This window comes from Arabidopsis lyrata, assembly GCF_000004255.2.
Source record: "Arabidopsis lyrata subsp. lyrata unplaced genomic scaffold ARALYscaffold_5, whole genome shotgun sequence".
Taxonomy (NCBI): Eukaryota; Viridiplantae; Streptophyta; class Magnoliopsida; order Brassicales; family Brassicaceae; genus Arabidopsis; species Arabidopsis lyrata.
Genome location: NW_003302551.1, coordinates 4,702,108 through 4,719,911, shown reverse-complemented (window position 1 = coordinate 4,719,911; position 17,804 = coordinate 4,702,108). Strand labels below are relative to the sequence as shown.

The 17,804-nt window shown below is 40.2% G+C and overlaps 1 protein-coding gene and 1 long non-coding RNA gene across 2 annotated transcripts; both read left to right on the top strand.

Moving 5' to 3' along the window:
• The first annotated feature begins 1,680 nt into the window (after positions 1-1,680).
• LOC9313182 (uncharacterized Rho GTPase-activating protein At5g61530) lies at positions 1,681-3,031 on the top strand. Its single transcript, XM_021025085.1, has 7 exons — positions 1,681-1,713; positions 1,783-1,911; positions 1,998-2,060; positions 2,139-2,157; positions 2,363-2,461; positions 2,552-2,629; positions 2,713-3,031. The coding sequence occupies exons 1-7, from the start codon at positions 1,681-1,683 to the stop codon at positions 2,811-2,813; spliced, it is 522 nt and encodes a 173-aa protein (XP_020880744.1). The 3' UTR covers positions 2,814-3,031.
• Positions 3,032-4,885: 1,854 nt separating this feature from the next.
• On the top strand, positions 4,886-5,545 carry LOC110228092. The gene is made up of 2 exons (XR_002331701.1): positions 4,886-5,149; positions 5,240-5,545. It is a non-coding gene; the product is annotated as an uncharacterized LOC110228092 (long non-coding RNA).
• Positions 5,546-17,804: the final 12,259 nt, after the last annotated feature.

Here is a 17,804-nt window from a genome sequence, read left to right as displayed (position 1 = left end):
AACGAACGGTTGGTCAAAGATGCATGAATGAGCGGTTTCAAAGAACCTATGCGAACAAGCGTGTTCCACCGAACGGGCACCTATGGGGAAAAACGGTTTTAATCGTAAAAACTATAAATAGAAGGCGATTCCTTTATTTTCACGACACGCGCAAACACCTAAAATCCAGAGGAAACTCTAAGGCATTTGCCGAGAGGAATACGGTTAAAAGGAGAGTTTTCGGAGCCGAGCGTTCTATCGGCGATCGAGAGAGGCAACACGGATCATTCACCGATCGAATCCGTGTAGTCAAGGTGGGTGTAAAGCGTGGTAATGCCTCGGAGATTACGATCTCCGGACGTGCGGATGGTATAAGGGCTAGAATATTGTGGGTTGCTTGATTAGTTCGTTGATCGGCCTAGTCATTCATGAGCATATTCATATCGTGCATACTTTGTGAGGAGTAACGGTTTGGTTGAGACGGGGAGGCGGCTCGGCAAGGAATCGGTGGATCCGCGAGGATCTACCGGTTCTAGGCCGAACTGATGCGCTTACTTCCTCTCTCCGATCCGTTTTCCGGACCAAAGGATTATAAGAACGTATAGTGCATTGCATGGACTTGCATCCACTAAGTAAAAGACGAGTACTTATGTCTTGTTGGTTTCAGGGAAGGATGGTGATCGTGGGAAGGATTTGGCTTAGGCGCGAGAGACTCATGGCCGGGAAGATGGGTGGTGGTGAATCGGGTAGAATAGGATCGATTATATGACTTGTAATAGCTTATATGCAAACTCATAAGTTGTATCGAATCCTTTACTTATCTAATAAAGTATCCGATCGTTTGTTTTACTCTAAGGTTGCATAATGACTCTAAATAATAAATCGCGGAATAATATGAAACGGATTGTCTTAAGGAATGAACCCTAAAATTTGGCTAAGGATCGGACCACTTAGTGATCCGTTCGGGAAGAACCTCTACGGGCTTAGGGAGTCTGGGTTGGGGTCTTTCACTTCCTCCGGCCAAGAGAATGACCGTCGCCAACGTCCATCCGACTCGGGTCCGGCAGGTACTGTTTATGACTCTTCTCCTTCTCGTGATTTGTAAATGCTTGATTTTGTTTTATTTGCTCGATTTCATATTAGATCTGCTATTATTTTTGATGTTTAGGGCTGTATAGTGTTCGATTACAACCAGTTTTTAACTCGATTTCTCTCTTGGCTCTGTTTATTCCATGTTAGCTTCATTTCTCTGTTTCTCTAGGTTTTTTGGTTTGATTTTAGGTTAGTATATTACTTCAGATGATGTTTATAATTGCTTTTTCGAATTTCAAAGTGAAAAAGGTTTGATTTGTCTTTAATTTGTTCTAATCTGATTGTTAAATAAAGATTCTAAGAAACGAGTGTGTTAGTATAGTAGTTGCTCATCTAATTTGCTTAAGTTTGTGTTTGTATATTGATTCTAAGAAACTACTGTGTTTGTTGTATCTCTGTTATTATTTGTCTAAGTATGTGCTTGTTCTTTACTTCTAATTTACCTTTCAATAACTAGTGTTTCCTTTCCCTAAGTTAACCTATGATAGCATATCAGCATATAATCTCAAGGATAGCATTCTCCTTGAGATGGTAAATGGTCTTCTAATTTTCCAATGTTATTAGTTTTTGCTTCTACATTTCGACTAATATTCCTCTTTATTTTTGTACATGGTTAAGGCTGGTTTGGATGGCATGGGCACGGTAATGAATGAGCTGTCTAAAAGCGTAGTTAAATGCTCTTAGTGCAGTTTCTGGTGGGCAATTCTTCAGCAGCCGGCAACTAGACATGCCGTGCAAGAACACCTCATAACAGCTGCTGCCACAACCGGGACCTTGGTCAGGAAGGGTATAACTGAGACAAAGGAAAAGGTTTATGTTGGAAAGATCAAAATGGAAGAGGTGTAGCTTCTTGAATTGACTTGACAAGAATGTTTGTCGCTTATAACTTCTGACACCTAAATTCTTTGATCTTTGTTTTCTCTTAGGCAGCCAAAAAGACTGCACAAAAAAGCAAGACCATTTTGACGGACATCGAAAGGTGGCAGAAGGTACTTGAGTCTGAAATCTGATTGTATGCCGTTGATTTGAAGTTTGGTCTCTAATATCTATTGTTTGTAAATCTGCAGGGAGTTGCCAGCTCAGATGGTAAGTTAATCGCAATTTATGGAGAGAATACAGTTTATAAACATTTAGTTAATCGAAAGGTCAATTGATTCTTTGATGGAGGGTAGTGGGGATACTTAATCCTCTTATTAGTCCGTTCTTGAGATAACTATTAGTTATTAAGATTCTGCTCTGCTTGTTTGAAATGCTGTAACTTTCTCTATATGACGTTTTTTTTGGCACTCAGTGTTTGGTGTTCTGATTGAGATCATTGTCCAGCGGCAAGAGTCAAGCAGGCCTATACCACTGATACTGATTAAATGCGCAGATTATCTCATATTAACAGGTAATAATGTTTGGACCAATGGATCACAAACCTTTTATTGCTCTTACCTTCTCATATCGAGTTATCAATGTGATATTTTCCTCTTACCAGGGCTTAATTCACCGAACTTGTTCAAAGCCGAAGGAGATAAAAAGTTGATTCAACAATTGGTTTCTGCTTACAATCAAGATAGCCGACATTCTAGCAAGATTTGCCTCGACTCTTATAGCTTAGTGAGAAATTGTAATTTGATTGAATCACTTGTTTGGCAGATCCTAGTGCGTCAATACCTGAGGGTGTGAATCCAGTTGATGTCGCTGCACTCATGAAATACTATCTTGCCACCCTTCCGACACCCTTCCAGGCACCATAGGAGCTGCAGTCCAACCAGCAGGACACACCACTGGAACCACACCAACCTCTCCTCTATCTAACACCACCTCAAATCATTCAACTTGATTTTAGTTTCCTTTTGTCTGTGTATGTGAACTTATTAGGATATGTTATGCTTTGATTAGGATAGTTTTTGAATGGTTTGGAATGGTACTTGATTGATATTTGAATGGTTTTTGAATGCATTTGCTTTTGAAATGGACAGGTTTCAGACTAATAAGATGTAACCATTCTATGACCAAAAAGTTTCAGAAATTCTGACTAGTTTGTGACCAGAACAATTAACAAATGTGACCAAACTGTGACTAAACAAATTTACAAATAACTCCAAATCTTGTATCAAAATGGTTACTAATAAAGGACTATATTGTCACCATAATAAATGAGTCCTAAAATAGTCGCACATTTGCAACGATATTCACCTGTCACAGATTAGTCGGTAATTTGCGACGATATATTTATAGTCGCAAAATAGTCGCAAATTAGCGACTATAGTGATACACGGAAATTTTGCGACCATTTTTTTGCGACCAATGGAAATAGTCGTTATTCAGTTGCAAAACCCTCTTTTGCGACCTGATATGTTGTGTTTTTATCGGTTTTGAGTCTTTGTTTTCTTTCCTAGATCATATATTTTAAAGAGTCAAAGTGTGTTTTTAGAGTCTTTTAGTCTTTTATCGAGTCTTTACAGGTTTTAGGTTGCTTCGGAGGAAAACGAGCTGTTTTGGGATATAAACACACATTTGGAGATGCAGTTTCAGTTAGAAGTATCAAACGTTTGGCCTCAGATGGAAGACTTCCCACAGTTAGATCTTTCTGAATTTTTGACACAATCTAGATGAAGATGTTAGCTTGATTTTCCAAGTGGTTTGAAGGAAATCTAACGGTGCATTCAAGAGTTATACCCAAATTAGTGAAGACATGTCAATCTGGCGAGCATTTGAAGCAGGTGCAGAGCTTGACTCTAGGAGCTTCGGGATCGATCGATCCCAGGGGGGATCGATCGATCCAGCATCATCCGCCCAAGACCAATTGATTCAGCATATCTGGATCGATCGATCCACCCATGGGATCGATCGATCCACCCATGGGATCGATCGATCCACCCATGGGATCGATCGATCCACCCTTGTACTTGGGTATAAAAACTCCAGAGACCTAATTTTCTTTTTACGTTCTTTTCTCTGCAACTTTTGAGACTTCTCTTTGTAAACTTTTTGGGATTCTAGAGATTCATCCTCTTTGACACTTTGGAGAAGATTTCTAAACCCTTATTCTTATTTATCAATTCCATTATGCTTTCCTTTCAATCTATTTGTCTTATTTCTGTTGTTATGTGTGAGTAGTCTTTTAATTGGGTTTTAGGGTTCTAATTAGGAGATTCAATGGATTAATGGATTGATTGTTATTAGGAATTTCATTCTTTAGGTTCTTTGATTCACATGTTCTTAATGCTAGAATAGGATTGATCACCCTGTTGTAGAACCTAGGTTTTTCTATGCATCAAAAGTGTTCGATAGAATGCCTGAAAGAATGTGAATTGAGCAATGTATTTCTAGCCAACGAAAGTTGACGTTAGGACGCATTGTGAACTAAATGAACTTAGTTGGTAATACGAATTTGATTAGGAAATTGCATGCGAAAGTTTAGTAATCGAATAGTCAAATTTAGTGATTAATGTCTTGAAAGAGAGTTGGTCTAAATGTGTTCATGTTCAAGAACGGTTCGTAATTGTTGAATTCCTTGTCTCATGTTTCCATTGTTTATTGATCTCTGAAATACCCTAATGCCTAATGTCTTTAAATCTTGAAACTTAAATCGTTTAATTTAATTGCATTTTTATTTTACAATTCGGAAAACTCAAACAAAACAACTTTTTAGTTTTAGCTAAGAACAAGTCTCGAAAATCCTTAGAGTATCTTAGGTCCTTGTGGATCGACCCCGTATATACTACCTTGCGGTTAAGTGTATCGGGTAATTACTCGAGCAATCACGACCGTTTAGCGACTAATATCACAGTCGCAAATGAAGTGTTTTCTTGTAGTGTCTTCCTCTATTCTTCCCTTCTTCCTTGATTCTTCCCTTCTCCTTACCTCTCATTTACCTATTCACTCTTTTCCTATGATTATACACCCCTAGATCTATTGGATTTTATCAATTTCTATCACTCTTTGTCATTCTCGCTCTTATCCCCAAATTCTTCTTCTTCTTAAATTCTATGAATTCTTCATCCTTCATCTTCTTCGCTCGTCCAGATCCCCTAAACCATAGCTATTGATTTCGTTGGCCAAGAACCCCAAAACATCTTCGTCGCAGGTATGATTTTGTTAGGGTTCAGTAGATTCATGAGCACTTGGGTTAGATTTTGGTAGGGTTTGATCGATTTGGATTATATTGATTTCTTAGAAGCTTTTGGCCGGAGTGGAGTGGTTTATGTTCTGATGATGCTTTTCATGCCCTCCAGGTGTTCGACGAATTGCCTCATTATTGGCTTGGTTGTTTCTTAACTGTTTTGTGTTGATTTAGGTTTTGTGTTGTTGCTGTTAAAACTTGCAGGTGCTTACCGTTTCGTTTGTTTCTATACAACGGTTTTATGCACTCCACAGAGTCTTACTTAGTAGACATGTTTTGTTTTTGTTGTTGTGAGGGTGTCTTGATTTTGGTTTCCAAGTGAGTTTGAATAAATTTGTGGCAAAAAGTTTCAGAAAACAATTAGACGTTAGTTGAATCAAGTTGGTGAGTCCTTCAGAAAACAATTTGTGGCCTACACGTCTCGATAACCTCTCTTCGTTACACGTTTTGTGTGAGTCCTTAACGATTTGGTTTTGTGTGAGTCCTTAACGTTTGCATTATATATAAAGGTTAGTCAAATTTACTAGGTTTGGTTTCTTGAATGTGAAGGCTTTGTCTCTTTGTAAACCAATTTGATGTCTTCTCCTAAGTAATTACAAGCTAGATTCATTCGTACTTGATCTTAGATGTGCATGATTAGTCTGTTTAGTTCAATTTTTTGCTTAGATGAAGAGTTTCACGTGACTTGTTGGGGTCGGATTTCACCCATCCTTTGAGACCAAGCCTACAACACCTCGGGGTACCCTGTCAGTCAGCTCAAGGTACACAATCAGCTCGGGGAACACAGTCAGTCAGCTCGGGGTACACAGCCAGTCAGCTCGGGGAACACCGTCAGTCAGCTCGGGGTACACAGTCAATCAGCTCGGGGAACACAGTCAGTCAGCTCGGGGAACACAGTTATTTAGCTCAGGGTACACAGCCAGTCAGCTCGGGGTACACTGCCGAGGCAAAGTCTCAGTGCTACCCCGAGGCAAAGTCTCAATGCTACCCGAGACAAAGTCTCAGTGCTACCCAAGGCAAAGTCTCAGTGCTACCCCGAGGCAAAGTCTCAGTGCTACCTGAGAATATTGCTAGGAGGCGGTTTACTATCCCTATATAAAGCAACTCAAGGCTCTCACAGAAGAGGGAAGCAAAAATGCTCTAGATTTCAGACTACAAAAAACTCTGACTCTCGAAAGCGAACAAACACTTTTCTTTTTACGATCTAGTTCTCTGTACGATCAAAACTATTCTTTTCATCAATAATATCAAGAACACCATCTTTGATCACAAGTTTTTCTGTTGTTCTTTGAGAATTCTTGCACATCGTATCCCTAAAATAAAACCCTAGACAAATCTCGATTGTGTTAAGTTTTGACTTCCACAGTTTGGCGCCGTCTGTTGGGATGCTTTAGAATTCTCATACTCCAAGAACGCATAACTCAATCACCGAAGAAAAACGATGACTAAAGACGACCATCATCTACTAGCTGGTGGAGGTAACCCGATTCCTCCGAACCCTCAGAATCCCCAAGCCGAACCAGCAATCTCGACAACCCTAGCTGAGCTGAAGGATATGATGGTTCAACTCCAGAAGAAAGCCAACGATCAAGAAAAAGTTAACAAGACCATGGCACAGCAAATCGAAGAAGTCGCGTCCCGTGGACAGTTCAGGATCACACGTTTTCAGACTCGGCCGATACGAGCCCGAAGAGATATACCCGACATCAACCTAACAAGACTTGTCTTCGCAACACCGACCGAAAACAGTAGAGCTGAAGCCCGAGTCGAGCTCGCCCGACACGAGAATCAGGATGACCATTCAGACCCGAACACAATAAACCAAAAGAACAAGCCGGGCAATCAACAGGCTCAAGATCCCCGAACCGGAGTCAATTCCCCTGAGCGAACCGATGCCACCGACGACGAAGAAGCAGAGGAGAACGCAAGGTGGGGCGAAGAGTATGAGAGGCAACGAGAGCCCGGTGAAATCAAACCCTCCTTAGCCAAAGCTGTAGCCGATATGAAGATCGTCAAATCACAGATGCATAGCGTGTCTTCCTCAGCACCTAACATCGACTGCATCTTAGAAGAATCTCGCAATACACCTTTCACTAGAAGAATCTCCAAAGCAACAGTCTCCGACCCGGGAAAGCTCAAGATCGATTACTTCAACAGAACGACTGACCCGAAGAGACACATTAAATCATTCATGATATCTGTGGCCCGAGCCAAGTTTAAACCCGGAGAGAAGGACACTGGTCTATGCTTGTTATTCGTCGAGCCCCTCAAGGGAACTGCACTTGACTGGTTTTCAAGATTAGATCGAAACTCGGTCGATAGTTTCGACGAGCTGTCAACGCTCTTTCTCAAGAAGTACTCTATGCAACAGCCCAACGAGCCATTAAGGGATTTCCTCGCAACTTTCAAATCAACACTAGAAAGGGTCGAAGGAATCACCGATGTGGCTGCCCTTTCGGCCTTAAGAAAGCCCTCTGGTATAAGTCAGAATTCAGAAAAGAGCTGAACCTGTCCAAACCCACCACAATTCGCGATGCGCTGCACTGAGCCTCGTATTTCGTCGCCTACGAAGAAGAGATGGAGTTGTTAGCAAAGAGACACGAGCCGACGAAACAGGCGGCCCGAACCGAGAAAACTCAAGCAACACCACCGACCCAGAAGAAGGTAAACCAGAGCGGGACGTATACATATCATGAAGGACGCAATTTCTCGGGGGTCCACAACTATCAAATCGATACGGCCCGAGGTCGAGGCCGCAGTCGTGGACGAGGAAGAGACTCGTTCACTTGAACGAGAGATCAACCACCAAGTAACAATCAAGAATACTGCGAGCCCCACAAAACTTTCGGACATCACACCTCCCGATGCCGGAGCCTTAGGGCGAAGTTGGCAGCCAAATTCCTAGCTGGAGAACTCGGGACGAATATCACGCTCAAGGATCTAGAGCCGGAGCAAGTTCAGCTTGAGCAAACCAATACGGTAAGGGATCCCGAGCCAAGAAACCAGGAAGCTCCGAAGCATCCCCGAGGAATACCAAAAAGGGATCGCGATGGCACAATACAGAAGGTACTAACTATAATGGGTGGATCACCATACTGCCCCGACACCGTAGTGGCAATCAAAGCCTATCAACACTGGGCCGAGGCGCCCATCAACTGCTCAAGACTATTAGACCGACCCAATGACACAGTCGCGTTCGAGGAAAGTAAAACGAACGGAGTCGACATGCTTCACAACGATCCCCTCGTCGTCACACTAGCCGTAGGAGACCACAACGTATCACGAATACTGATCGACATAGGCAGCACTATTGACGTAATATTCCGCGAGACGCTTTGACATATGAACATCGATATTTTGCAAGTAACTCCGACCCCGAGGCCAGTCTTCGACTTCTCAGGAGAAACATTGATGACGCCCGAAACTATTCAGCTGCCAGTCCAGGCCGGCGGAGTGACAAAGATAATCATTTTTTCAATCACTGATCAACCAACCATCTACAACATCATAATGGGGACGCCGTGGTTAAACCTGATGCGAGCTGTCGCTTCAACATGTCACCTCTGCGTAAAATTCTCGATGCCCAACGGTGTAAAGACGATATGGGGAAGTCAGAAGAATTCACGGATGTGTTTCATGTCAGCGCACAAACTTCGAAACCTCGCGCCGAAGCCAACACCGAGGTCGACCACAAGAAGTCAAAAATTAGTCGAAGCGAGGAGAAGGCTATATCAAAACAGTTATAGCAATTACAGATCGAGGAGTCTCACGAGGAGAAGAAGCCTACCTCGGATCTTGTAATCTTCATCAGCCTTGACGATGAACGACCTGAGCGGTGCGTTGAGATAGGCTACGACCTGACCGAGGAGATCAAGGCCGAGCTCATCTTATTTCTCAAGAAAAACGTCAACACTTTTGCCTGGTCACCCGAGGACTTACCTAGAGTAAGTATCGACGTAATTTGCCACGAGTTGAATGTAGACCTATCGTTCAAACCCATCAAACAGAAGAGGAGGAAATTGGGCAGAAACCACGCCGATGCTGTGAACGCAGAAGTGGAAAAACTCCTGAAGATCGGCTAGATCTCCGAAGCAAGATACTCTGACTGGCGAGCAAATCCTGTCATGGTGAAAAAGAAGAACGGGAAATGGAGAATTTGCGTTGACTTCACTGACCTGAACAAAGCCTGCCCGAAGAACAGTTTCTCGCTCCCACATATCGACCGATTGGTAAAAGCAACCGCCGGAAACAAGCTGCTATCGTTCATGGACGCCTACGCAGGATAAAACCAGATCCTTATGCACCCAGATGATCGAGAGAAGACAGCGTTAATTACCAGCCGTGGCATGTACTGCTACAAAGTCATGCCTTTCAGACTCAAAAACACCGGCGCGACATACCAACGGCTCGTCAACAAGATGTTTTCCGAGTAGCTCGGGAAGACAATGGAGGTCTACATTGACGAAATGCTAGTCAAGTCCCTCGAGGAAAACGACCATGTGGCCCATCTACGCGACTGTTTCTGACAGCTTAACCTACACAACATGAAGCTCAACCCAGCAAAATGTCGCTTCGAGGTAAAGTCAGTCGAATTCCTGGAATATCTGGTAACTCACAGAGGCATCGAGGTGAATCCTAAACAAATCAATGCTCTACTGAACATGGCCTCGCCGCAATACAAACGCGAGATGTAACGTCTGACCGGAAGAGTCGCAGTCCTGGACCGATTCATCTCCCGATCTACTGATAAATGTCTGGCCTTCTACGATATTTTGCGTGGAAACAAGAAATTCGAATCGACCGATCGTTGCGAGGAAGCTTTCTAGGAACTAAAGATGTATCTGGAAAATCTAACAGTCTTGGCAAAACCGGTCCCGGGCTAACCGCTATTTCTGTACATCGCCGTCTCGGACACGGCGGTCAGCGGAGTAATAGTCAGAGAAGATTGGGGGAGCAAAAACCGATTTTCTACATCTCGCAGACTTTCACCAATGTAGAAACGCGTTATCCACAAACCAAAAAGATCGCCCTCACAGTCGTAATGTCGGCTCAGAAAATTATGACCATACTTCCAATCTCACTCCATCGTAGTTATGGCTCCCATACCACTCTGAGCCATCTTGCATAGTCCAAGCCAATCAGGACGCCTAGCCAAATGGGCAATAGAACTCAGTGAATACGACATTGAGTACAGAAACAAGACGTGCGCAAAATCCCAAGTCTTGGCAGATTTTATCATCGAACTGCCGCTAGAAAACATTAGAGAAAATTCGCCCGACGCCGTTTGGATCCTCCATGTCGACGGCTCGTCCTCAAAGCAGGGCTCTGCCGTCGGGATTCGCTTAGTATCTCCGGAAGGGGAAATTCTTGAACAGTCTTTCCGACTGAACTTCGATGCAACCAACAACGTGGCAGAATACGAGGTGCTCATAGCCGGACTGAAGTTGGCACGGGGACTTAAGATCAACAAAATACGAGCCTTTTGTGACTCCCAGCTTGTGGCCAACCAGTTCAACGGAGAGTACACGGCTCGGGATAAACGAATGGAAGCATACCTTACTATAACTCAGGACCTGGCGAAACAGTTCGGCGAGTTCGAGTTGACACGAATTCCACAAGGCGAAAACACATCAGCTGACGCCTTAGCAGCTATGGCTTCGACCTCCGATCTAAACATGAAGAGAATCATACTGGTCGAGTTCATAGAAAAACCAAGTATTAAAGACAGCAGCGAAGAACGCGTGTTCACAGCTCGGGAAATAGAAGATTCTGGAGAAATGGACACCAAGCCAACTGACCAACAAACAGAGGGCGTAACCGAGCCCGAATACGGAAGCGATATCAAATGGATCGGAGCTATCCGCAGTTACATAGCTGACGGAGAAGTCCCTGCTGAAAAATGGGCAGCTCGGAAGCTTAAAGCAAAAGCCGCTCGGTATACTTTACTCGATGGAGAACTCTTCAAGTGGCGGTTTTCCGGACCTTTCCTGATCTGTGTTGAAGGAATCGAAGCTCGAAGAGTCATGGAAGAAGTGCACGGAGGATCCTGTGGAAATCACTCTGACGGGAAAGCCTTAGCCATCAAAATCAAGCGCCACGGGTACTTTTGGCCCACAATGATCAAAGACTACGAGAAGTTTTCTCAACGATGCGACAAATACCAGAGAAACGTTTTTCACGTGGAGAAATGTTTCTCTCTTGTTTGAGAGATCAATATTTGTGGTTTCGTCCTTTTGAACCCGCTTGATTACCACATCATACTTTCTAGTGCTCTTTTCGATATTCTCATCACTATTACCCGCCAAACTCTCAACACTAGAACCATGGAGAAATCTAGAAATTTCTTCAATTGCCTTTTCATTCTCATAAACTATAACCAAATTATTTGTGAAGATAGCATTACAACACTCCTTGGAATTAGCTTCGGATTTACTCTGTAATACTCCACTTGCATTCTTTGAACTAGAAGAGGCTTGAGAGACCTTAAGATTAATGGAGTTCATATGAGAAGCCAAGCTAGTGATCTTACAATCAAGATCATTGTACATACCATCTATCTTGTTTTGCATCTCAACGAACCTCTTACCAAAATCCATATAACCATTAGTTTGGCCTTCTAAAACTTGTTACAACTTGGCATTCATTTCATTATCTTGGGTAGGAGGTTGAATAGAAGAGTGTCCTTTGTTCGTGAATTGAGTTCTTGGTTGAAATCCTTGTTCTTGTAGAACTTGGCATAGTCCATCTTGTTGGTGTTTCTCATGAACCATATTAACTCTTCTTTGTTGCATCATCATGAACTTCTCCACATCATCCAACTTACCTTGCAAATTTTGCCACTTGTAGTCATCATTTGGTGTTTCTAGAGGCGATTTATCACATATCTCATTGCACATTTGATCACTTTGCGCAAAATTCTCAACAAGTAACTCTCCTTGTTCCACAGTAAGGTTTGCAAAACACCCTTTGCTAGCCATGTCCAATGAAATTTTTAACTCCTTATTAACTCCCCAATATAAAATACTAAGGATAGATTCTCTGTTGAATCCATGATGAGGGCAATCTCGAATATATCCCATAAGTCTTCCCCATGCTTCATGAAAACTTTCATAGACTCCTTGCTTAAACCCCATTATGTCATTTCTTATTTGGACTGTTTTTTGCTTAGAGTAGAACTTGAGAAGGAAGATCTTCTTACAATCATCCCAAGAATTGACCAAATGAGATGGTAATGCTCTCTCCCATTGGCTTGCTTTTTCTCCAAGAGAAAATGGAAACAAAATGAGCTTCATACTATCTTCGGGCACACCTATAATCCTAAATGTGCTCACAACCTCTCAAACGAGTCCAAATGATCATAAGGATTCTCCATAGCTAGCCCCAAGAACTTAGAGCCTTGAATCAATCTAATCAAACTTGTCTTGATTTCATAAGCATTGACTTCTATTAGAGGAGGTCGGATTCCGTATCTTGATTCATAATGAGGAGCAACAAAGCTTCCTATTGTGGGTGTGTTCTCTCGAGCATGAGTCGTATTTGATATCAATTCCTGAGGTTGTGGAGCTTGAATAATGTTTGTATGATTGTCCACATCCAACACCTTAAATGATCTCGTCTTCCTATTTTTCTTCTTTTGATTTGAGTACCTTCGAAAGCATAAGAGAATCAAGGAAGACAAATTAGTAACAATAAACAAAAGAAAATTCATCATCTCAACTAGATGCGTGAATCTAATTATTTGCGCAAAAATTAAATGGCTTAGTCTCAAGCAAAAATGAAATCCTAATGGCTAATTGCTATTGCTCCCCGGCAACGGCGCCAAATTGATGTAGTATTTTTACCCAATTAAATATCGAACCTCAAGGAGCAATGAACCAACACACTAGGAATACACACATTCACTTAATCTAAGCTAATAGATATAGTTTTGGTTTTTATGAATTTGACTAACAATGCAATTTAAACTAAACAATGCAAAATAAGACAAAAGATATCAATATGCAAAAGACCAACAAGATTCAAAATCAAAGAAACGAGAAATAAGCAAAGCGGTTCAAGTCTATAAATAGAAAGCGAGTCTTCGGGTTTAGATTATTGATTCGAGTGATCAATAATCAATTCAAGATGCTCTATCAATCTAACAATGCTAATCCTTTAGTCTTAGAACACTAATGTAAACTAGTCCACTTCCATGGTACTAACTCTACATTAATCAAGCAATTAACATCAATTTCCATTGGCAACCACAAGACTAATATGCATTAATTTCAAGCCTAACTAACCACCTAGCACCCTAATCATCAATTTCCATTGGCTAGGAATGCTAAACACTCACTAAGTTCTTTCGGGAATTTCATCGAATACCTTCCGGGCATGAAACTTCCTATGATCTAGACTAGCTTAATCAAAACTAATCTAGCACTAAGAACACCTAGAGAGTAAGGATCAATAAAGATTATGTCCTAAACATCTTGAATCAATCAACAACCACCCTAATCTACTAAACCCAAAGGCTCAAAAGAGACTACTCACTAATCATAGTGAAAACACAAAGATCCATGTTGTTTTTTTGCATGATCTTAATGACAAAAGTAAATTAAGAAAAAATCTCAAAATAAACAAGACTAGATTGCAACAAAATAATTAAGATTCATACAAAATCTCAAAGGAGAAAAGAGAAATTCAAAACAAGCATAAAATTTTCTAAAACTAGGTTAAGAGTATTTATAGAAAAGAGAAAAACGAACCGGGTCAACCTGGAACAAACCGGGTTTTGACCTGGTTTAGGCGCCCAATCGACCACTTAATCGACCATTTGGTCTATTGGGTAGAGCAATCGATCGATTAAGTGATCGATTGAAGTGTCGTCCGTAGCTCTGGTCTGGTACCAATCGACCCAGGAATCGACCAGTTGGTCTATTGCTTCCTCTTCTCTTCTTCAATCTTCTTTCTTCACCACATCTTAACATCTCCTTTCACCTCTTGATCCCTCCTTGAACCTTATTACTCATTTTGCCTTCTTTTAGCTTCCTTTTTGCTCATTTGTTCCCAAAACACCAAACTCCACTCCAAGAACCTACATTGAAGAAATACAATGCAAATATGCACCTAAGAACCTAAACATGAATGCAAAATGATAAGAAAGTAAAAGAAATGAAGCTATAAAACTAACAAAAACACAATATATCAACTCTCCCAAACTTATCTCTTGCGAGTCCTCAAGCAAGGGCTAAGAAATAGGATGGAAGAGAAGTTTGAAAATGGGGATTTATAGCCACAAAATATCAAACAAAAGATTCAACTCAAAGTCCTTAAAGATAGTTCAAATTTGCTTGAATCAATCATCATACTCTTTCGTACTTTTCCATACTCATTTCAACGCATGATTCTATTTCAATTCCTAACTATTAGTAAAGACTCACAATCAAGTTGAAATATCTCTTTAACATTCATTCAAGTGTTTGGCGCGGTCTCGCAAATGGAAAGTAAATCATTCTCAATCGATTTTGGTAAAGGTTTTTAGAGGTGGTTTCAAAAGATTCATACTTTGGTGGCTTTCTCTCAAGAAAAGAAATGCTAGACAATCATGAAATCCATCTAAGACCAAGAACAATTTATGCATACAAAGTTAAGCTCTTGTTGTTCTACCCGCCTTAGATGTAAACTCCTATTTGTACCCTTTTTGAAAATTCTTTTCCTCTTCTTTTCTACCCCAAACACTAGACACTTTGGTCTTTTTAAATCACCAACTTCAAGATCACTGTTTTTTTGTAGTCACGTACCTAGGGAAAAATTTTCTTAAATACTTAGCTCTTTTCTATCTCTTCACTTTGTTTTTCTTTGCTCCCATTACTTATAACCTTGTAAATTTCTTTTCCTTTTGGGGAACTAACTTCACATTTTTCTTTGTCTTTTAACTTAGAGACTTAGAGCTTTTATCTTAACTTTATTCCCTAGGAACTCTTTATTTGCATGATCAAACCTTTCTTTTCATTTTTCTTTTTTTTTTTTCAAACTCAATCCCAAATATTCAATCTAACCACCTAACTCTTTCATTCTCAACCTAGTAGCTAGTCAAAGATGTTCCAAAATCTAGCTAAAACAAGAGCTAAAACCTTGTCGTTCTCAATACTCTCAAGATTTCAAAATCTATAGCATTTTCAAACAAGAGACCTCACTCACAACCAATCATAGGCTTGAAAGAAAAGCTTGAAGGTTTTCGGTAGGGGAAACCATTCTAAATGTGAGAATGGACATTCGGGTTTACAAAAGAGTGGCAAAGTGGATAAGAAAACCCGAATGAGTTTTTTAGACAACCATAAGAATGCATTTCAAATCCATAAGCGAGAAGATTGAAATCAAACTAAGTTCAAATTCATAGAGATGTTTCAAAGTCATGTAAGCTTCACACAAGTAGAAATTGCTTTCGAAAAACGCAAAGGTCTAAGTATGGATTTTCCATTTTTTTCCAAGATGATCCAGCAACAATTAACTATGATTAAGGGCTTTAAATTCAATCATAAGCTTGAATTTCTACAAGGTAATTAAATCATTATCCCCTATGAATATGCAAATGTAACTAAATGTTTCTAGACTCAATCCTAAAAGAGAAAATGAATATGCAAAGCTACATGATTCTTTTTGGATTTTTCAAAATTTTCAATTTTTTTTTTTTGATTTTTCTCAAAACATAACTATTAACAATGCAAGACTCAAAGAAATAAAATCAAAACAAAACACAACATTAGATGGTTAGTCTCTCCCCCAAACTTATTTCACACCGTCTCGGTGTGAGAATAATTCCGAGAAAAAGACATAACGAAAAAAACAAAGAGAAAATGAAATAAAATGGTATATACAAATAGACATGTCAATTAGGGCCAAAGCCCGCGGGCTAGCCCGGCCCAGCCCTGAAAAACAGCGAGCTCGGACTTCAAAATATATGTCCAGAAAAAATCGGGCCTTTCGGGCTAAGCCCGTTCGGGCTAAAGAGTTTTTTGGGCTTAGCCCGGCCGGGCTCGGGCTAGCCCGAAAAGCACTTTAAAAAATATTTTGATCTTTTTTTTTGTTAATATTTTCGTTTAATTGTAAAATTTGTTGTAAAAAATTTTTTTGATAGAGTTAAAAACCCTAAACATAGTTTTTTTGTTATGTATTACTATAAATCGAAAAAGCAAATATTAGCTCTACTAGCTAATTTGAATTATTTTGGTTTTATATTTTATCTAGTATAAGGTTAAACAATTTATTTTTGGATTATTTATTTGATTTTAACTCTTTTTTTTTAAAACTAAATTAGCGTTAGCGGTTATATAAATTTTGATTGACTCGTTTCATATATAGATTCTTTTTTAAGAGATATTATCAATTATAAGTTTGTTTTTTGGTTTTCGGAGAAAAGCCCAAAAAGCCCTGTTAGGGCCGGGCCGGGCTTTTAAATTATAGGCTCGGAATTTTTACGGACCGGACCGTGCCGGGCTCAAATATGTACGGGTTTTGCGGGCTTCGGGCTAGCCCGATTGACATGCCTATATACAAAGGATAGATAGGACCATACCTTAGCCCTAGTCGCGAGTCTTAGGGAGAGGATTGAGAGGAGGAGTAGTGGGACTCCTTGGAGGATCTTTCAATGCAAGTGTGAGAACCTCTTTCATCAACTCTTCAATACCTTTTGAGCATTTTTCTTTGAACTTCATTGCGAGGATTGCTTTAACCGATGCAAAAAGACTGGATCGTCTAGTTAGATAGCGTTATTCGGCCGCTAAAGATACTCAATTTTCCTGTAGTATAATTTGCAAGAATATATAATTCAATTTAACTTCCTAATCAAATGTCATAGTACAAATATAATTTTTTAATATAATTTAAGTAACGCGTAAATATTTTGATCCCAAAACTTTTTGTCGCCCATCACAATTTACTTCATTTTCATGCAAGAAGCTCAAATCTCATAAACATGCATGGTTAGATATTATTGAATTTTAAAAATTATATACGTCGCAAGTGCACTATAGCTAATATATATCCTTATGTTTCGTCGAGTGCCAAGCCACAACGAGACTAGAGATCACTCGAATATTACCAAATTAGAATATAGGACGAGCTGGATTTGTTTGGCGTGATGAGGAAAAAAGTGTAAATATGAATTGACAAAGGATAAAGCAACGTGGAGAGGGCTCTTTTGGATTTTGAGATCATTTAGGTGATCACTTCATAGCTACTAATGTACTCACAAATTCAAATTAATATTTGATAGTTTAATATCGCTATATTCCGAGGAACATTGGTAGCTATAAAAAAAAATCCCATAACTAGGGGATGTAAAATAATCTTAATTTGATAAAAACATTGGACGTTAACCACCTATTATCGCAAGTCGACATACAAAATAGTTCTAAATAAGCTATCCTGACCGCAGTTTACCTAAACTATCCTGACCGCAGTTTACCGTAATTCGTCCCTGAAACCAAATTTCAAGGCATGTCTACATGAATCAATATATGTTATGATTCTACAAAATTCCTCTCTTTTTTTTCCTTAATTATGCTTGTGAACTCATTAACCCTTATATCTCGAATATTTTATCGGGTCGATTTGCTATGCGCTGCATCAAATGATC